We start from the raw sequence: 23,163 nt of genomic DNA on the forward strand, positions 1-23,163 counted from the left end.
TTTGTTTTTTCTTTTCTAAATTTTGTATTTGATGATGGCAATTCATTAATTTGAGTCTTTAAACTTGTGATATTTTAAGGAATTTGGTCAGACAAAACCCTTTTATAAGTTTCTCTCTCTGATAGGTTCATAAGAGTAGTTGTAGATGGGCAGAAAATAAAAGCTCAGTATTAATGCTGGAGTCCCTCAGGGGTCAACTCTCTTCCTGATCTACATCAATAATCTCCCTAATCACATCCTAAAATCATTCATAGACATTTATGCCGACAGCCCTACCATCTATGACAACACTTCAAAGGCCGTAAATGACTAAGTTCTTTCTGATTCTCTCTCTCCTCTGATTGTGAGCACATGGTGCAACGGAGAAATAGGTCGCTGATTAATTTTAATGCATCTAAAACCAAGCTTCTATTTTTACAACATCAACACTCTGATTCCCGTCTGGCATCAATTGAAATGAATCGCTTTCATCTTGGGGAGGTTCCATGTTTGGATAAGGTTCTGGGTCTGACTTTACTCCTGATCTGAAATGGAACATGTACATCAAGTCTGTTGCCAACATTGCTGGAAAAATAGTGGGATCATTCTACCACTCCAATTGCTGATGCAATTGTCTACCTGTATAAGAGCCAAGTACGTCCAAGGATGGAATACTCTTGCCACATTTAAGCAGGAGCTGCTAAAAGCAGCTTATCCCGCCTTGACAAAGTTCAAAATAGACTTCTTAGTCTAATGGGGGATGCCCTTTTCTTTTCCCTACAACTCTTTTCCCACAGAAAAGATGTTGCGAGCCTGTCTCTGCTTAATCTTTATTTTTATGGCAAGTGCTTGTCTGAGCTCCAATCTATAGCCCCCCCCCTTGCCAAAATTTCACGAAAAACACTCGTCTATCTGAAACCACTATCAATAACTACCCCCACTCTTTATCTGTGCCTAAACCTAAACATAGATTCCATGAAGAAAGCTTCTTTCTTAGAACTGCACACCTGTGGAACTCTGTTCCATTTCCAGCTGACTACAATATGACCGTCTTCAAGTTAAATGTACACAATTTCTTGATGAGATGTTCACTTAAGTAATCCAATTTATCAAATTTCCACTACTAACGATTACTACAATATTGTCCCATTGACTACCGTACACTCATTAACTCTTATCCTTGAGTGGCCTCCGGGCCTTGATAAGTGATGACTCCTTTATAAAAAAAAAAACCAAAACAGAATAAGTTCATTCAGAAAGGAAGGTGTTCTAAAATCAAAGGAATTAAAACCCAGTGAAAAATGATAATGTTGAGTCTTCTTTTTTTCACATGTTGACTCATAGATTGGGCGGTTTCCCTTTTGGTTGATCTAGTAACAAGATCACTCATATATAAAAATAAGTCACAACACGAAAGTTCACTTCTCTTTCCAGTTGGACCCTTACTGAAACAACAGTTGGGCCAGTTCTGTTTATATGCTTTAAAGACAAGATCCTTTCTATAAGCACAAATCTGCACAATGATGCATCTTTAGTTTGGGTTGCAAGACATCTTACAAGCGACACACCTGTGATGGGAAAAATATCTGGTTCTAGATTTGACCACCCAGAAAATGGGATGCCATTTTGGAAAAAGTAATTGTCTCTTAAAGACAATATTCTGTGCTGAAATTTCAAGCTACTTGAGATTCTACAGAAGTTATGTGCTTTTGAGCTGATAGACCCATCTACATTTTATGTACAGTGATTAAACATTTGAAAGGGTTTCTATGTGGTCCAAAACAGTACTAGAATTTAGATGTCTATATATCTAAATGAATAAATGCAAAAGATTTTTTTATCTATTTTAACTCTGTTAACATCAAAACAGTTTATGCTTATTTAGTTCTATGATGCAATATTTTAAAATACTGTATATATAGTAATCTGCAAATACCCACAAACAACTTTAGGTATTCTTAATTTGTATGTTTATTTTATAAACCGTTTCTAATAAAGTTAATATTCTGTAATATATATTTGTAATTTGCATTGTCATATTTTCTTTCTATGAACACATAGTAGTTTAATAAAATATCTGATGTCACTGTGATGTTGAGAACAGATACTACACTTTGACTCCTCTTTTTGGCACATCAAATTCATTCCCGAGCACTCAATCTATTTTCGTTTCTGGAAAGATGTCAACAACCTGAGAATCCATCTGGTAAACACCTTATGCATGTACATATAATCATGAATGATAGTTTTCACAGACCCTATACTGATCTAGACCTATTTGGTGAATAGTCACACATTGATCTTCCGAAATGGCAAGCTCAACTTTACTGATAGATGCCTTATCAATGGCAGAAGGGAGACAACTAGGTCTGGGAGATGTTTCCACAGATTTCCGACCATGTTTTAATTTATGATACTTGTGTTTTACAAGGTCACATGATGGGACATCATTACCATACGTTTATTTTATTTCATCAAATCTCTTGTAGGTGTCTTTTCCAATACAAAAACCGACTCACTTCACGACACTGTACAGGCTCTATTTCACACCTAACTCGATTCAAACCAGACGTAAATCAGAACCAGTTAGTTCATAACTATAATTTGCCACATAGTCCAATAAAGATATAAATCATTGCACATGTAAAATTTTAGCTGGATTAGATAGTTGGAAGTGGATCAAGGGCACTACTTATTGAATGCCCCTTGTATTTCTGTGTGCATGTGTATATATATATTATATTTTTTCAGCAAAACAGATAGGGGAAGTTTGGTATTTCAGTCCAGCTGCTGGGCAGGTTCTAAGCTTTGTTTGTCATAAGAAAAACGTTTTAATTCAGTCAGGTCTTAGAGTGCAGTCAGGATTTTAAAAGGATGGTCTGTTTTGTACTTGGTTGCAAGTGACTATTGTTCTAATTGCAGATCTATCATTTGGTAAAAAAAATCAAGTGTCAATTGTAAACCTCTCAAAACAAAACATTACTTGTTAAGTCTAATATATAAAAGGCTATATGTCTGTCTGTCTGTCTACATATTTTCAAACTCTATCTCCTCTAAAACTAAAAGTCACAGAGCGGCGCTAGGGCCCTCAAATGATTAGATTTTTTTAGGACCGTTCTCTTATGGGTCTTTAGCCAGTTAAAATAGTTTTAAATGAGTCAAAATTAAAAAAAAAAATTATTATACATCTTGTACATTCATCTTAGTTTATTTTTAATTTTTAATCAGTTCATATGCATATCACGTAACATCACCAGCTTTGAATGCTAGAGTTTTGCTTTCGGTTTCGATTCTAGCTGATGGCACCCAAATACTTTTTTTTTACTTTTGAAATCATGACTTTAACATATATATGAAATCTGGACAAATCAGAATATCATATTTAAGCGTAGTTTATGCCTGGGCAATAATAAAAAAAAAGAATTCATTTGTTACAGCAGTAATCGAGACTAAATTATTAAAACTATAGGCTAGTGACGAAATCAAATACTGAATGGACAATCACAATTTGTGAAGTGAACACGCAGTAACACAAATTCACATGAGAACAGATAAGGGTAAATTCTTCATTAGTAACAAAATATCATACTGTGAGACTGTGCATTCGTCTTGACAACAATCACCGATCCTAACACTGTTGTGTGTGTCGTGGTTTTCTTCTTTATTTCCTCTTCTCTATGTTTCTCGTTCTGGCTGTATCATTGTCTTTCATACATTGGTGACTGCTGAGAGCAAGCACTGGTTCACAAATATAAAAAATAAAACAACAGAAAACAGAAACTCAAACACATTCTATAGATATCAATTGGGCTCTGAGTGTGTGTGTGTGTGTGACACCATCGCAGGAAACAACTCTCTAATTGCTAACATCCACGTCTTAGTCACCTTCAGGTGTATCTTGTTAACCTTGGGGAAACTTTCTGTTGAACTCTGAAATCTGCACGGAATTACAAACAGAACCTTTTATTCAATCTATGCTCTCATCCTGTTCATTATAGTAATAATATGTAGTCAGAAATATATCTATATATTTATTAAAGTGAGAATGTATTTTTGAAGACACTTCTCAACCTATATACTCAACAAATTTTTGATCTACAGATTTGAAATGTGGTATATTAGGTTATTCAGACATGTGTAAAACTTTTTAATCAATTTTCATCCGAACAAAAAAAATGGCTGCTAAGGGGTCAACACTGAAAAATGGGTACTTGCAGATCATCAGATGCACAGTCGTGAAACATGATAGCTTCCTCATGTTAAGAATAAGTAGGTTTGAACACAATTTTTAAATATTGCGTCAAGCTGGTCTAATAGTTATCATACTTGATTCACTGTCTTTAGGTTTTGGTTTCCATCTCAGCTTGAGTATTTTTTTTTTTTATTTATTTACAAGAAGTGAACTGTTTAGAAAAGACATAATACTCACAAGCACATGTCTGTTTTTTTCCTTTTTTTTTTTTTTTTTACTTCACTTTTTTAAACATTATAAAAGGATAAAAATTACCAGAGCAGTAGCAGAAACTTGCCATGAAGCAAGTGAACAACAGATGTTGTGTTTTTAAAGAAGCAGCTTACCTTATAAGGTTGTATACGAGGTTTATCAGTTGTTTTCATTGGTGAAGTAATCAATTTCAGATAAAGTTAATGTCAGTTGTCAAGAGAGAAAATGCACCTTTCTAGGGCCTTCCTCATCTTATTTTTTTATTGTATAGAATGGTGTTCATCGTTTTTTACCTGTGGTATCTCATTGGATTTCTTAGTTTATTCACTCACACAATCATGTTTGGGGGTATATTTCATAGCATCTTACAGATAATATTGGGTCATCAGCAGAGAATATGCACTGTTTTGGGGCCTTCCTCACTACAGTATTTATGTTTATAATGAACTAGCATTTCAGTCTGGCGTTGTCCGGATGTTTGGAGGTGTGTGTTGAGCAAAAAAAAAAAAAAAAAAGCGGTCAATGTTTTTTTGACCCTTATTATGATCGCTTAACATTTATTGTTTTGGGCTCAAATCAAGTTATTAAGTTAGATCCATGTCCAAAGAACCTATATCTAAAATTTCAAGTGTTTAGACCCACACAGACACTTTCAGATATACTAGCATGGGTGCCCGGCTTGCCCAGGTGTTTGGAGGTGTGTGTTGATTAAAAAAAAAAAAAAAAAAAAAAAAAAAGTGGTAGTAGAAAGGCAGGCTCGAATCCGTACAAAGAAAGAGGAAAAGAACATGAAAAAAATGTGACATCTTTGCTGTTATGACCACTGCCAAACCGGAAGTGACGTAGGTTTGAATTAAGGCTAGTCAATCAAAAAGAGGGGATGTCTTTCGAAAATATTGGCAAAAAAGCGACCGCTCCCTGTAGAAAAGTGCCCAGTTGAGGGTGAAGAAATGAATGTTTTTAGCCAATTTTTCGGTATTTGTCGTCTGAAGGGTTGAGCTTCAAAACGATACTGATTTTGTGAAAATCCATCGCCTCTGTCGAAAGTTTTAGGCAGACATGCAAACATACATTTATATATTGGTAGCTCAAATTTTCAACCCAAACCGATTAAAAAGCTTGCCCTATCTCTGAATACCTTTAAATGTTTAGACCAGAAATTGTCTTTAGTAATTTGGTAGAGACCGCACAGGTCAAATTTTTTAAACTTTGATCCCTATTATAACCCCTTAACATTTATTGTTTTGGGCTCAAATCATGTTAAGTTAGATCCATGTCCAACGAATCTATATCTAAAATTTCAAATGTTTATACCCAAAATTGGCGGAGAAGTTCGGTAGAGTTCTCAAAGATCAAATCGTTGAACTTTGACCCCTTAATAGTCAAATTTCTGGCTGAAAACGGATTACAAAGATGTTCCCAAATCTCAATACCTTGTATATCAAATTTCGAGTTTGTAGACTGAAAATTGACAGAGTTATTGTGTAGGGAAATGTACACAGACAGACAGACACTTTCACTTTTATAGATATATAGATAGATAAGAAATCTGCATTAATTAAAATATAATACTTATGTGTATTTTATGATCGGACAACACTGGGCAGCCTGCTAGTATATCTAGAAAAGTGAGAAACTGTGTGTGTGTGAGGACAATACTCAACAAATTTTAGATCTACAGACCCGAAATTTGGTATATAGAGTATTCAGACACATGAAAAACTTTTTAATTGGTTTTCATCTAGACAAAAGGGGCGCTAAGGGGTCAAAATTGAAAATTGCTATATGGGGTGGGGTGAGGTCGGGTGGGGGATCAGCAAATTTTTATCTGTCAACTGTTTCACGAATGTGCATGCGTGAATCATTCACATGACAGCTTCCTTATGTTAAAAAATAAGTAGGTTTGAAAACAGTTTTTAAAATCGTATCAAGCTGACCTAATTGTTATTGTACTTGACTCACTGTCTTTAGGTTTTGGTTTCCATCTCAGGTAGAGTATTTTTTTTTTTTTTTTTTTTTTTTTTTACTTACAAGAAGTAAATGTTTGGAAAAAAACTTAATACTTGCATGCATGTCTCAGTTTCTGTATGAATTAAAATTTAATATCTATGTGTATTTTACGACCGGGCAACGTCAGGCAGCCTGCTAGTAATGATATGTAATGATAAAGTAGGTCTAAGGCTCCTAAAAATTCATACTAGACTTGTCTGCAAGGACCTGTGGCATAAAGTACTTGGTAAAATTCAGTTGTAAGCTACACTCTTCTGGAGGTTGAAGGGTCAATCTTCAGTGTGGGCAATATTCAAAATACAATCATGAATTACTTAGAGGACTTCTATATTTTGAACTCTTATTTTGTGCTCTCTTTTCACTCAAGCAATACTGGCTGACAAAACAAGAGCATGCTATCCCTGTGGAATAAATAAAAAGTTGTGTTTGAAATTCCATGCAAATTCTAGAAGATCAGTGGTTACATTGATTGAAACTTTGTGAAGAATCCAAATAATATGGGAAATCAATCCACATCTTAAAGTTAAAAAAACATGGAATCTATGATTTTCTGCATTTTAGCCTGAGAAGGCCTTATGGGGATGAAACAAAAAAATTCTCTGTAGCCTAATTGCCATATATATTTTCATAACTTACAATCTAACTCTACTCATGTATTGAGTGCTGAAGTAAATACCAAAAAATGATAGATAATATATTATATCTCCTTATAAAATTTTATGTAGCTACATGAGATAATAGCAAAACCCATGGAAATTCCATGGTAGTTGAAAATTTTTAAAACACATAAATAAAATGAATAAAAAATAAAATAAAACAAATAACAATGAATTTAAAACAATTTTTTAGCAAATTCTTTTTTAATCTTTTAAAGCAAAAAAAAAAAATGATTTAAAAAATTTACATTTTTTTTTCAATGAAAATTCAACATTCAATACATAGTTTTGTTTTCCTGAATAATTTTTAATATAAATTATAAAGGAACAGATGCCAATTCACTTGCACATTTTTGTTTTTTAATTTTAAAAAGAAATTATTATAAAAAAAAACTTAGTCTTCTCTCAACATGCCTTTTTAAATTATAATATAAAATAGTTAATTTGAAACTGTAAACAGACTGCCATGTTTTAAAAAATTTTTTTTTTTTAATTTTTGGACAGGAAATGGTTTTAATGATTTTTTAACTGATAAAAATCGACTATGAAGGGAGGTAATTCATTTCTCATTAATTAATGTTTGCAATGATGATGTTCTTTTTTTGTGACACTGGGCGTATGGACAAGTAAATTAATATTTAGATAATGTAGATAGTCTGCTATATATAAAATTTTTCTTTTATTGTAGTTAATGCTATTGTTTGCAGAAATATTACTAAACAAGCAGGGCAGGATATAATCAAAGAATATCACAAAGTGAAAATTGATGCTTGTAGAGGATTCACACTTATACCGCAAAAGAGGGATTGCTTAATATAGGTGTTGTGTTGGACAACTTGACTGAAAGGCCATATGATTCAATAAAGCCGAAATTGTACAAATAATTAATTTCCAAAGCTTTGTGGTAAATCTTTATTTACGATTTTACGAACAATGTAACCTAATATCCTTGCTGCATCTGTACAATTTCGGCTTTTTTGAATTCTTATTCTATGTTTTCTTTCCACTTGGACAATACTGGATAATCCTGCGAGTTCATATGTGTCCATGTAAAGACACAATTCCTCAAATGTGATTCATTAATGTAATTATGAATAAAATACGGTTTATGAATATTTAAAAATTTCTAAAACTATCTTATAAAAGTAATAAGCAAAAAATAAAGCAATCTTGTCTTACATTTAAAAAATCAGTAATATTTAGGTCTTCCTTTATTTTTACAAAAAAGTTCTTTGTGTTTTCCACCTATTCCAGAGTTTATAATCTCATGGCAATTTTAATGTCACTATTTTCAGCAGAAATGTTTCGTTTTTCATTTCTGATAAAATAAATAGTTCAACGGTACAACAGGTGCGCAACTGAAGTGCACCATTTTTTTTTTTTTTTTTTTTTGCTTAGGAGAACAAATGTACCAGAATACCTTTCTCATTAAATCTTAATTCTCACTAGGAATTATGGTTCTTGTCCAGAATTCCCTATATATTAAAAAATAAATAAATAAATAAATAAAAATAAAGAACAATCTGTATTATGAAAATACCTTTGATGAAACAAAAATATCATACTCCAAAAATCATGATAAAGTAGTTTAATTTTATAAAGAAAGTAATTTTTATGGAATGCATGGGAATTCATAGGTATTAGAACAAATCTAGTATAAATTATTGCTGAATTACCTCTCTTGTTTTTTGGGATTTTTCAAAATGGCAGACAATACAGTTATTCTTTGAATACTAATAAAATGTTGTTTTTTTATTTAAAAATAAAACTACTTGATCAATTTACGTAATTTTTGGAATATGATATTCTCGTTTTGTTGCAGGTATGTACATCATACAGATTTTTCTTTATTTTTATTTTTTTTAATGACGGGGCGACTCTTGACAGGAACCAAAATTACTTTTGAATTGGTAGTTTAAATATATCAAAATCACATTAATTTGATAGTTGCAATCCAAAACTTTTCTTGGTGTTTCTATATTATATGAACAAAAAAAATTATTGAATTTCAAGTGCAACAAAAGGTATCTATGTAATTGTCAGGTCTCAAATAGTGACATATGCAAAAATTATGAAAAACAATAAAATAGAAAAATAACTTAATGAAAAAAGAAATTTGTGAAAAGAAGCGAAATCACTATATAATGCTTATTTAAAAAAGAGATAAGTTGACAAGGGAGATAATTAAGTTCTGTTGCTTACATCATGTGATGAATGTAATTCCAAATGTTGGATAAAATTTATTTCCCATATATATAAACTTTATCGAAAACAAATTTTCATTAATAATTATATTTCTTATTGTTTTCTGTAATTTTTGGAGATGTTACTATTTCTGACATGACAATCATGTAGGGACCATTGGTTTTACTTGAAATTCAATATTTTTTGTTTGTATAATATAGCAGCCCCTTTTCTTTATTATTTATAGATAAAAATATGTCCAACATTTACTTTGAAGCCATGCGACTATGAAATCCTAAAGTAATTTTGAAGATTTTGTAAACTTGCGATTTGAAAGTAATTTCTAGATAGAATTAAAGTTTAAAGGCAGTGTACAGATTAGGATCACAATTTTGTTAATGAAAAAAAAAAAAAAAAAATTAAGAGAGGTAACTAAATGTATAATGGATGATTGGTTAATTTAATGACGAAACAACTTAACCATTATATTTAGTTAAGATTTTAATTATTTCAGAAAAAGATGTGTCGAGGTGACCCAAAGCATGAATGACAGTTTACGGTGAAGTTCTAATGCCACAGATGAAGTAAATGCATACACATAAATAATATCACCACTGTTTGTGCTGCTTATTTGGGCCTCAATGTTCAGTGATGAATCAAACTGTATTTCCTTTTGTGGAAGACTGGAGGGAATGTGGAACTGCAGCAAAAAAAAAAAAAAAAAAAAAAAGAAAGAAAAAGAAAAAAAAAAAGAAAGAAAAAGAAAGAAAAAAAGAAAGATTGCTGGTATTTGACAACAGCTTTTGGAAAACCATTAAGTTAATCATAGGGAAGAAGCAACATGAGAATCACTTTTGCATGCATGAACGCTTTTCAATGTGTGAAGATATGAATGTAAAATGTTACAGTTATCTCCCTTGTACAAAAAATTTGGCACTTTGGGGTTTCTTCGTTATTCTAGCGAAATTCGAAAATGAAATATTAAATTTCAAGTGAAACCAGTGATACCCACTGAGTTGTCATGTTGTAGCAATGAAAATATCCAAAAATTACAATAAACGATAAGACAGAAAATGACTTATTAATGAAAACAGTTTTCAAAGATAATTAGGTAAAATCAAGTTTTTCTAAATTGGGCAAAGATTTTCAGTTTTTAAAAAATATTTACCTCCATTTTGTTATAATTAGAACTCTCTGGTTCCTTTCTTTTTTGTTTTTGCAAAACTCAATATTCGCTAATTATCTTCAAAAACTATTTTTATTAATAATTAATTTTCTACCTTATCATTCTTTATAATTTTGGGATATGTTCATTACTGTGGCATGACAATTCAGTAGATATCATTGGTTTCACTTGAAATTCAATATTCCAATTTTTGAATTTCCCTACAATAACGAAGAAGAACTGGTACTTTTGCAGTATAATTCAATTTCAAAAAATACATTTTAGGTATTATGTACTTAGCTGTTATGTCGAAATTAGTAAAAGATTACAAAAATTATGAAAAATCATTGACTAGATCTGCAAGAACTATTTTTTTTTCCAAGAGACAGATATTAAATAATCCAACATTTTCAATTTGCAACTGGCGGATTTTAAAATTGTCAAAATCATAGACCACAGTTACTTCCCCTGTATTTTAAGTCTTCATTAATTATAATAAAACTGTATAATTCAATAGATTTTTTTATTTGTGACTATTTTTCTATGTAATCATTTTTCATAATTTTTTACTAATTTCAACATGATACGTAAGCATGTGATAGTGTTTTTTTTGTATTACCTAGAATGCATTTATTTGGAAATGAATTATAATTTGCAAGAACCAAAATGTCATTGTGGCCTTTTTCTGGATGATTCAAAAACAGAAGTATTATGATGCATTTTTACTTCTAAACCAAAGAAAACCATTATCTTGTTCCGTGCTAGTGTGTACTTAGTGAACTGAAGACAAGGATGGAATACTGCTGCCACATCTAGGCAGGAGCTGCTAAAAACAGCCTATCCTGCCTTGACAGAGTACAAAATAGACTTCGTGGCTTAGTGGGGGATGCCCTTTTCTCTTCCCTGCAACCTCTCTCCCATAGAAGAGATGTTGCGAGCCTGTCTTTGTTTTATCGTTATTTCCATGGCAAGTGCTCATCTGAGCTCCAATCTCTGGTCCCCCCCCTCGCCAATCTTTCACGATAAACATCCGTCTAGCTGAAACCACTGTCATTAATTTTCCCCACTCCTTATCTGTGCCTAAATCAAAGCGTAGATTTCTTTCTTAGAAGTGCACGACTGCGAAACTCTCTTCCTTTGCCTGTTTCCCACCTGACTACAACTCGGATGTCTTCAAGTACAACATAAACAAATTCCTGATGAACCGCCCCCTTAAGTAAGACCCTTTATCAAATCTCCAATACTAACGATCACTACGATACTATCCCATTGATTACTGTACACGCAATAAGCCTTATCCCCGAGTGGCCTCTGGACCTTGATAAGTGGTGACCTCCATGTAAAAAAAAAGGAGAAAAAAACATTGTGGGGACATTGGAGGTTGGGTGAACAAATGTTTTAGTGAGAGAAACATTCAGAAAAACAAAGTATGGATTATGTAGTTGTTGAATCAAATTTGGAAAAGGTTATTTCAAATCAATCCATTCACAACCTTCTGACAATTCAATATACATTTTGTTTTTACATTTTAATTGGAATTATAGTGTGGGCACATGTGTGTATATAAATATATCATTTTTTTCTTAAGTATTATTGTGTCTCTATATTTTTTACTTGATCCTTTCTAGGTGCTCCGATTAATTTTCCATATTCAAAAATTAATAAAACATCTTGGAAAAGATATGCAGACACAAGTCATTTGTAATATTCAATGAGATATGTCTTTAATATTTAAAAACTTGTTGCCAATGCTATATATATATATATATATATATATATATGTATGTATAAGAAACATTTTATGGCAATATGCAACAGATAATAGGATCAGAAAAAGATGTTAATTATTCTTTTAGATGCATCCATGTAGACTGACAAAAGGCTCTGTTCATAAACTGATCTGTCATACTTACGTTTGAAATAATATTTTCATTACTATCTTCATATATGCAGATAAAATGAACAAATATTAAATATTTATACACCATTTTTACTTGTTCATCTTACTGATCTCCTTTTTTAGAGCTGGGGAACATTCCTGAATACTGTATTTTAGAATGGTTTGGTTTCTAAATTAAATAATAACAACAAAAACGAACATCCCATCTATTCTGCATCAAGAACTTTGATTTTCTTAGTCAGGCTTTGTTTCGGAAAAAGGGTTTCTTTCATAATATCGCTGAGTTCATTCAAAGCCAAGTTTGCATGCAACTTGACTTGATCTTCTTTTTCCACAATCATGATTGACTTAAGCAACTGATAAAGATCCTTCATGACAAATTCCAAGACATGCAGAGCATCTTTCCCGAGTCCTTGGAGCAACTGGGTAATAAGTAGAACAGCTGCTGCTCTGACTTCCACACTGGGATCAGATTTGGCCATTGAACTACAGCAGGAAACAATTTCATGGATGACATTACCAAGGGAGAAATGAAGTAGTTTACATGCTTCCCCTAAATTTGAAAGACTGCTTGCACGTACAAGTGGGTCTTGATCTTTAACACCCTGTAAAAAAGCATTCAGAAGGAGATCCCGATATTTTGGGATTGTCGAACCAAGGCTTCTTGATGCCTTAACAATTGACTCACCTAATTTTATTTTCATTTCAGAAGGAACGGCTTCGCCATTCTGAATTTCTGATTCTGGATCACTAAACAGTTCTATAAGCCTGGGGACAACCTTTTCAGGGAAAGTTTCAGCCATGGCAGCTAGACCATTAACAGCTGATAAGTAAATATAGGAGTCTGGATGGGTCAGTTTTTCTTCAAACACGTGCATAATAAGATCTTGTTTTTTGACCGCTTCCCGCTCCTGGTCTTTAATAAGTTTGGTCAATGTTATCAAGCCATGACCTTGAACTGGGATAAGAGAATCATAAGTTTCTTTCAGAGCATCTTGCAGTTCTGAATGTCGAGAAACTTTTGTATTTGTGTTTGAAGGAGTAGAAATGTTGTTGCTAGCGGTATCGGGCAAATTTGCAGTTGGATTTGTTTGTTTTGCAATTGTGTGTTCACTGAAACTTTCAAGAGGTGTGTTCTTTGCTAAGTCAATGTTTTTGGAGATATCTTCTTTCTTGATATGGCATGGTTTAGAATGAGCAAGAGTGGAATGATCATCTAATTCTTTCTTAACAATTCTTTTGTTTTTCTTGTTTTGCTTTTGTGAGTCTTTAGCAGGTGCTGCTTCGTTTTGGGGACAATTTTTGGCACAGGTATTATCAGGTAATTCTGTGATTAACTTAGAACTATTTTCTGAATCTGGATGTTCTTCCTTGCACTCTTTTTCATAATTCTCAACAAAGTCCATTCCAGGCCAGACTTTACCATATGTAGCAATGGCAACTCGCAGACTTGAGGCCATTGCTTTAATACTGTAGTTACCAGTTGTAACAATCAAGTTTTGTAACAAAGGAATGAATCCCGTTAAAGTCTTCTGGTCTTCAGCTGTCATGTCCAAAGCACCAGCAATTACAGCTGTGAGCATTCCAAGTGACATTGTTAAGATTTCATTATTAAAAATCCCACCAAATTCTTTTTCTACTGGATCAAGTTCGTCAATGCCTCCTTTCATTAAAGTTGCTTTTATGAACTCAAGCACATGCTTCGTACTTTTTAAACCACCAGGTCCAAGCTTCTCGTAAACAGCAGCAAGGAAGTTAAGTATCGTAAGCTGGTAGAAAACTTGGTCAGTGTTCTCCTGCTGCCTTTTTTCAATGTCAAGCAATTCTGTTGAACTCTGCCCTGAAGATTCATTTTTAATAAAATTGTCTGGTGCTGTTCCTTCATTCAAAGTTCGAGTAAGTTCTTGAAGCATGTAAATAAGAAATCTCTCGCTGAGTTCATCTTTGTCTAATTTAGAAATTAGATTAAGCAGGCTTCCTGTACGCTCAGATTCATCACATAACAGATCCAGTTGTTCATCGTCGGTCTCGTCCTCAGGTTTTATAATAACTCTGGGGCAGTCATTATCTCCAGCTGCGAACATTAATCTAGGGTGCATTAACTGGGTGCCAAGATTCCAATCCTTAGACAGAGATCCAAAAACAAAGGTTTTCAGGCAATTCATTGCGTCTTTTATGTCTACAAATGTTAAATAAACTATCAGAATCTCTTTTGTAAGAGATTGTACGTGGGATGAGGTCATATCTGTGAAGCAAAATATAGAAAATATGACATGGAGAAATGGACGAAGTTGATTTAATAATTCGGCTTGTGGCTCAGATCCACTGACAAAAACTTTGTGTGTTTCTTCAATGCATTTATTTAAATCAAATTCGTTTACAATAATCTGTCCAGGTTCAATGCTGCAATCGTGGGTGCATTCGATGCAGGAATAGAATGGTCTAAGTAAACCTTTAAGAAAATACTTCTCAAATAAACATGGGTTTCTGCTTGACACTATTTCCATCACACAGCAAGAGATGCGCATCATTTGAGGATACTGGTCATTGTTGGCGTCTCGAATCAGGTCGATCACTTGCGGGGCTATTTGTTGGTAATATTCATTATCTGAGGCAACATTGAGTGGACGGGTAGCAATCACTCTGGCAATCACTTCATATTTTTGGTAATTTTGGGTTTCGTTGCTTGTAGAACTGACTGGGACGTCAAGCATTCCTTGGACAACGTGACTTACACCATTTGGTTTAGATAAAAGGATTTTATTTAAGGTTTGACTACAAGCATTTTTTAGCCAGGAAGGAGCAGAGGGTAGGTTTAGGTTCCTGGAGAGATTGATTACTGAAGGGTTGGTCTGTTGTAAAGATTTTATTAGTTTTGGTCCAGGTACTCCCTGAAGAAGCAGGAGTTCTTTCACAAGTGAGGGTTGGAAAGAACGCTTTTTTAAATTTTCGAGAAACTTTTGGCAGAATTCAACATCTTCTTCAGTAATGGCGACACGGTAAATCGATGTCGTTTCTTGGGTGTTATTATTTGGAGATGAAGAAACTGGATTGTCAGTCTGCAATGGAGTGTCTGAAGATGCTATTTTAGAATCATCTTCAGCATGACCATGATTCAAGTTGGCATTATCAGAAACTTTAGAGCCATTTGTCGGGAGACTATTATTGCTCTCTGAGGTGCCGTCTTCTTTCGCCTTCTTCTTTACTCCGTAACATAACTGAAATATGACTGCAAGACAGTCGCCTAAGTGTTGAGATAAAAATAGGCTGGAGAGTGACGTCTGATCGAGACAAGCAGAGAAGGCACGAACGACCAGCACTAATCTGAATTGCCTTTCAAGGATAGAGCGGACGTCCGACACGGACGAAGTTAATAGGCATCCATAACCTGACCTTCGTTCCAGAGGAATGCCCACACCTTTGGCGAGATGTGGATAAACACCGAGGCACAATATAAACTGCATTGTGTTTATAAATACCTTTTGTTGGTTAATGCTGAGGGCGTCGGCAGGTAATCGGGGAGCGATGTTTTTTTTCTTGTTTGACTTGTTTTCACTCGTTTGCGAAGTTTGTCGGACATCGTTGCTTATTTGATCTTTTTGTTCGCGATTTGAAGCTTCCCGAAGAGATGCTGCTAATGCTTCGATGAGGATCAAACAAGCTGACGCAAATTTCCATTTTAGGCTTGCCTCGATTGGGAAATAACGTGTTTTTCTCTCAAGCCAAAAAGAATTCAAGCTACTAAATTTTGTATCCGTATTGATTTTTTCTGTGTAATCCTTTAAGCTGTTTTCTAGTATCATATCCAAGCCATCACTATCTTTTTCGCTGTCATCTTCCTGCGAAATCGCGAGATTTCCTGGTGTAATAAGGAGCTGTATAGCTTCAATCACAACAGCTGGTTGAGGTAACATATTTGATCCGTTGTACAAAAATGGGTTCGATATTACAGAAACATTAATCAAACACAGATACTTATCTGTTATTACTTTAAAATCATTTTAATCAAGAGTGTCCTAATTTACGGACATGTGTCTTGCGTCGTTTACTGATTTCTCCACACCAAAGAGCGACGTTTCGTCATTTAGAGTGATCTCCCCCTGAATGACTTTTCAATGTTTGAAGGTAAAAAAAAATTGAAAACGGCAAAAAATCTCTAATCTAAATATACTTTTTAAAGGATTAACTTTTTTAATGGAATTTTAGGATTGAAAATAAATAAATAAATAAATGGATTGTATAGAAAGTTCGAGAAGTCGGGACAAGCATACGTCTTCACACAAATCTCGACACGAAGAAAGAAAGACACATAGTAAAAGGTAAGAAAAGAACAACAGATTTTTTCATTTTTAGTTTTGTTATCAAGACACGCTGATATAATTTACGTTATGAAAACGTTTCTAAATCATTCCTCGGGTTTGTTTTACAATCCACAGAGATTCGAAAAAGTGGTATAATATTAAACATATAAACAAACGTTGCCAAAAGCACGATAAGTTACTCTTCTACCTAGCCGAGTAGGTTTTTAGTGCTTGTATTTATTTGCTTCCCCACTGAGCAAATTAGGCACAAGGCCGTTTTTTAATGTGGAGAGATTGGGGAAAAGGAGGCCAGCCCCCCCCCCCCCGGAGAGTAGAGGAGCTGGATAGTGACATGAAGGGTTTCCCCTACATTGACTAATAACTGATTACTACAAGAGCAATGGTCTTATATGTGGGTTGCTCCCATATATGGTCTTTGCTTGAACTTTAGTGCCCAGCCCCGCAGGGGGGGGGGAGTTTTTAGTGTTTTTACTTCATGTAAAATGTTTATTCGGCTCGAAAAACAAGCAATGTCAACCTGTACGCGACCACAAGAAAATATGGCCCCAAAATATTTATTATGCAGCCATTTTTTTCTTGTGGTCGCATACAAGTTGACATTGCTTATTTTTCGAGCCGAATAAACATTTTACATTAAGTAAAAACACTAAAAAACCTACTCGTCTAGGCAGAAGAGTAACTTATCGTGCCTTTGATAACATTTATTTGTTATATGCTTAATTTTTACCACTTTTTCGAATCTGTGGATTGTAAAACAAACCCCAAAATACTGTTAGAAACTCATTTGTCTTTTTCACATATATCGATAAACACTATGATTTTCGAACCGATTACGTTTTAAAGTGAATAAAACCACTAAAAACTTTGGTGCTAATAATGCACTTACTGATCGGCGCTATTCTTTTCAATCGTATTTCCAAGTTTAATTAAAGTTTTATATGTTTTTTTTTTTATTCAATTGCAAGGTTAAAGTATAGAATAGGTACAAAACACCCTCCCCTCCTCATGTTAAGAATGGCTTTTTAAATAATAACGTTATTATTTCAGCACGGATTAATAAGTGCACTGCATGAGTGCATGATGAGTACCAAAACTTTTCCAGATAGATAAAAGCGTAACTTATCTTGACTTTGATAACATTTATGGCGCTTATGTCAACGGATCATTAAATCTAAGGGAGATAACCAGCATAAACATAGCAAAAATAAGCATATTTTGCAAGATATAATTTGGGACGCTGAAATAATCAGTAGAACAATGAATGTTAAATGAAAAAAAAAAAATGATTACACGATTACTGTAGCCGAGTTCCAGAAATTGCTGAAGCAGTTTACGAAAAGAAAATAAGTTAGCGAAATTAATCAACGAACTTTAAAATATAACAATGTTAAGTAATAAAATAAACTTATTAATTAATGTACACAAAACAAAAGTAAACAACCTGTTACAATGAAACGATATTAATTAATCAATAAAAATTAAATAAACTTGTTAATCAATCAAAAAGTTGTTGTCCAATTAGCCAAAGAAAAATGCTTGTGTTACATGATAAGGGCTGTCCCCTTTTCATGTAAGTATAAAAATAGAGAGATTTAGTTAAAATGAAAATGAAATAGAATAGACGAAATTCGAACCTCGTAAATTAGGTTTAGAAATAGATTACGAGAGAGAATTAGCAATGGAATGTAAAACAAACGATTGTTTAGCTTAGAGATAAAATAGTTTCAAGAAAAGAATGTGCGTTGACAGTTCTGTTATGAAAAAATTCAATTGAGGAATGCAACACAAGATAATTTAATAAACATGTTTTTAACATATTGGAAATATAGGTTACTGAGAATATAGGTTAAAATTCCTTTTGTAAACAAAGGAAAAAGTTTTGGACATGCATGGGAGTTTGAGAACGACAGATGATAGTCTGCAGTTTGGAATTCGAACGTCTAGAAGCGAGACGGTAACTTTGAAACTTAATATGTGAAGCTGAATTCTTGATGAGAAAACCACGGCCGGTCGTGAGAAGAAATAAACCCATCATGTGTTTTTATAAACGTCGTCTTTGTGTTGTCATTCGACCAAAAAGGTAAAGTGAAAATTGTTATTATATGTCTATATATCTGTGTTATAAAATGTCCTTACATACACGTCTACACATCTTACATACACAAATGAACACTAAGACTGTCTCCTCATTCTATTACACATCTAAGTATGAACATTTTAATATATATGAATATCTTCATAAAACAAACAATCTCTTCATAACAGAAACAACGACATTCTTTATAGCACGAACATCTCTCTCTCTAAGATACAACAACATCCCTCTTAATAAAAGACTCTCTAAAACTCTCTTAATAAAACTCTCTCAATGAAACCCTTATATAACACTTAGTACTTAATGACGAGTGTAGACCCTGCGCAAACATTTGTCTATTTAGCAATGAAAAACTTTTTCAGGCCAAAATAAATTTAACCCCCCCTCCCAAACAAAAATGCCAAATTGATTTTAAACTCCGAATTAATCAAGCGTGTTTTCCGTTTTGACTTTTTTTTCTTTGAGTAAATTTCATTCATACTTTTATTTTGTGCTTGTTTTTATTTTATTTCATTTTAAATTTATTTTAATCCATCTTAAATTTATCTTTATTTTAATTCATTTTAAATTTATTTTAATCCATTTTAAATTTTTATTTTATTTCATTCTAAATTTATTTTATTTTCATTTTAAATTCATTTTTATTTTATCCAAATATTTTTTTTGTACATTTATAATAATAAAAAAAAATGCTTACACAACTATTTAAGTGGACAAAGGACTTTGATTCTTCTTATAATTTAAATTATTTAAATTATAAGAAGAATCGAAGTCCTTTGTCCACTCAAATAGTTGCGTAAGCATTTTTTAAATTATAAATGTACAAAAAATATTTGAATAAAATGAAATAAAATAACAAATTTAGAATGAAATCAAATAAATTTAAAATGAAATAAAATAAAAACAAGCACAAAATAAAAATATGAATGAAATTTACTCAAAGAAAAAAAAAAGTCAAAACAGAAAACATGCTAGATTAATTTGGAGTTCAAAATCAATTTGGCATTTTCTTTGTTTTTTTTAAAAGTTATTTTGGCCTGAAAAAGTTTTTCATAGCTAAATAGACCAATGTTTGCACAGGGTCCACACTCGTCATTAAGTACCAAATGCTTCCCTTATTTAAGAGAGAGAGAGAAAAAAAAAAGGTACTCATGCACTTATTGATCCGTGCTGAAATAACGTTATTATTTAAAAAGCCATTCTTAACATGGGGAGGGGATGGTGTTTTTTTACCTATTCTGTACTTTAACCTTACAATTGAATAAAAAACAAAAACATATAAAACTTTAATTAAACTTGGAAATACGATTGAAAAAATAGCGCGGATCAGTAAGTGCATTAGCACCAAAAAAAAAAAAAAAACCCCACTTTATCTTGTGCAGAATCTTTGAATGTTGTAACTCCTCTTTTGTTTTTAATACATTTGTACATAATAGTAAAAAAAAATAAAATAAACTTTAATCATAGACAGAAATGACTGATTACCTAAAATAAGGAAAACAAACTTCTTATTTTTTAATTTTTTACTTTTGTTTAAAAAAAATTACATCGATGGTTTAAATACGTCAAAATCTCCTTCAAAAGCGTTTTCTATTTTCATTGTTTTGTGGATGTTAATTATTATGCGCCTTAAATTATACATTGAAAAATGAAACTACAGAATAGGAAAAAAAATAAAATCAATAAAATTAAAAAAAATTTAATTAAACTTTAATCAGCCAGAAACTGATGATTCAAATACTTCAAAATCTCATTCAAAAAAGTTTTTATCACCTTGACGCTGACTGATTATTTGCAATAAGCAATAACAAATTTTTTTTTTTTTTTTTTGTCTCATTTAACATCATTTCATTGTTCTACTGATTATTTCAGCATCCCAAATTATATCTTGCAAAATATACTTATTTTTCCTATGTTTATGCTGGTTATCTCCCTTAGATTTAATGATCCGTTGACATAAGCGCCACATTTATTTGTTATATATTTGTTTTTTTGCCAACTTTTCGAATCTGTGTATAGTAAAACAAACCCCACTTGGGTTTTCATATAAAAAAAAAATCACTTTTCATCCAAAAAACAAAACCAGTTAAAAAAAAACTCCCCAAACTCAATATTCTTTTGCATTTTTAATTGAGAAAAAATGGCAAATTTTTACGACTTGCCCAAGCATATTATAAACATCCCAACCTCCCCATATTAAGAACGGTTTTCAGAATAAACACCCCACAACCTGGAAAGCTGTTCTTAACATGGGGAGGTTTGGGGGGTATTTATTTCGAAAACCGTTCTGGTAACTTTTTACGACATGCCCTAGTGTATTATAAAAACCTCTGACCTCTCCATGTTAAGAACGGCTTTTGGAATATACCTCCCCCCTCCGCCAACCTCGAAAGCTGTTCTTAACATGAGGTGGTTGGGTATGTGTATTCGAAGCCGCCATTAAAAATGCTGTATATGAACTTGAATAATTCAACTTACTGTCTTTCGAAGCTTATAACTACTTGAAAAATATAATTCAAACCTTAATTTTTTTTCAATTAAAGGAGCAAAGACCAAATCTTAAAAAAATAACAGGTTTAATAGTAAATTATGCAATATTTGTTTTTTTAAAAAATTGGTTTTCTTTAAAAAAGATTTAAAGAAAATCAACAAAATTTTACTTACTTTGATTATAAAAATATATATAAATTCCAAAAAATCACTTACCTATAAAAAATACTATTCAACGGATACTTTCATTGTTAAGAATTTATCCATATTTATACTTATATTCCATGTCCTTTTTAAATAAAATGCTTTTTTAAACAAGGATTCCAAAAAAAACGCGAACTCAGATGTCTTTCACTGTTCAAAGGAAGGGAGACAAACGTCTGATTTTCTTCCAGTTTATCTTATGGTGGCTTCGAAGCGCCACAATTAATGTCTCTTTCTATTGCGTGCTGTAAACCAAAATTAGTATTTTTGGTCCACCTTAGTTGAAAAATGAACACATCCACTTCTTAGTTTTTGCCTTTAAAAAAACCCCACTCTACCGATTTTTTTTTTTTTTAATTCTCTTAATGAAATACATGAGTTTTTGATTAATATATTTTATTTCTTCTTTATCGACTGAATTATTTTTTTTAAATATCTAAAAAAAGAAAACATTGAATGAAATAGAAAAAAATTGTTGTCAGCGTCCAATATTTACTTGACAATCTAAGCATAACATGAGCTTTCACTTAAATAAAATCAACGTGGTTTAAAAAAAAAAGGTTTTTACACTTTTGACTTTTTTTTTTTTTAAATTAGAATATTTTATTTATTGATCTTTTATCTTCAATTTGTGATATATAAAACTTTGGTGAGTAAATTAATTATTTATATTTTAATAGACATTTCAAAATGCGGGCACTGGTCTCCCGCTTTATGGTTTTTTAAATCAGGGATTTGCTTCTCCTAGAAAGGTCGCCTTCACCACGGCTTACGGGAGCCCTCTCCAACACATATATACATACACACAAATATACATGGTGCTAGTTGGCCATTGACCCCGAAATATAATATATATATAATATAATATATATATATATATATATAGTATATATGTATGTCAATACTCAAAGATAGCAACATAAAATGGATTCAAATTGGGTGCTTTTATTCATTGTATTGGTGTGTTTTGTAAATTTCTGCAAACTTTAAATCATTTCATTTTACACCATTTTGTTCCGAACAAAACCTGTTTAATTTCAAGGATGCCAAAAAATTCCAACTGTTTTCGGATGAATATACATTTATATTATTTAACTAGCATGTGTACCCAGCATTGCCTCGGTTGACATAAAGTTCTGTTTAAAACACGCCTGCTATACTAATCATTTTCATCATGGGTAATGTGGATACCCCCACAACAATTTAAAAAAATAAAAGAGCGGATAAAAACATGTAATCGCCCCCAAAAAGAAGTATCTGATACCCTCTCCACCAGATATTTCAGCAGAAGGGATCACTGTCCTAAGAAAACTTAGGATTTTGTGAACCTAAAAAAATAACGTTTATAAACATTAATGCTTGCGTTTATTTTTTATTTTGGCAAATGTGTAGTTTAGTTGAGGCTGCTATATTGCTTTTTAAATTTGGCCTTTCTAAGGTTTGGTAGATTAGCCTGTTTAAGCTCTTTCATAAACTGTTTTTTAGCCACTATAGTTTTTTTTTTTTGTAATGAAAGAGCGTAAAAAGGGTCAAATTTGGCCTTAAAAAGGCCAAATGTTAAGCGTGTAAGGTGTGCACATTTAGTCTAATAAAAAATGATAAAAAAACATAAAAATGAATTTTTTTTTTGGTTTTATTTCAGCCTTTAGGGCTAATAATGTTTTATATAAAAATAGTTTTTAGAATTTTTTTCATGTCAAATAATTTATGCTGC

General features: G+C 32.3%; 2 protein-coding genes across 2 annotated transcripts in view; one reads left to right on the plus strand and one right to left on the minus strand.

The window, feature by feature from the left end:
• Positions 1–7,247: 7,247 nt before the first annotated feature.
• LOC145246733 (transport and Golgi organization protein 6 homolog) lies at positions 7,248–16,252 on the minus strand. The gene has a single exon (XM_080108490.1). The coding sequence runs from the start codon at positions 16,250–16,252 to the stop codon at positions 12,545–12,547; it is 3,708 nt and encodes a 1,235-aa protein (XP_079964616.1). The 3' UTR covers positions 7,248–12,544.
• A 262-nt stretch (positions 16,253–16,514) lies between these two features.
• Positions 16,515–23,163, plus strand: part of LOC145246734 (splicing factor Cactin-like) — a 79,855-nt gene continuing 73,206 nt past the window's right edge. The window contains exon 1 of the mRNA XM_080108491.1: positions 16,515–16,657. Coding sequence (XP_079964617.1) covers positions 16,569–16,657 — 89 coding nt within the window. The 5' untranslated portion in view covers positions 16,515–16,568. The remainder of the gene's footprint in view (positions 16,658–23,163) is intronic.

This window comes from Euprymna scolopes, chromosome 24, assembly GCF_053919585.1.
Source record: "Euprymna scolopes isolate OS-2025 chromosome 24, ASM5391958v1, whole genome shotgun sequence".
NCBI lineage: Eukaryota > Metazoa > Mollusca > Cephalopoda > Sepiida > Sepiolidae > Euprymna > Euprymna scolopes.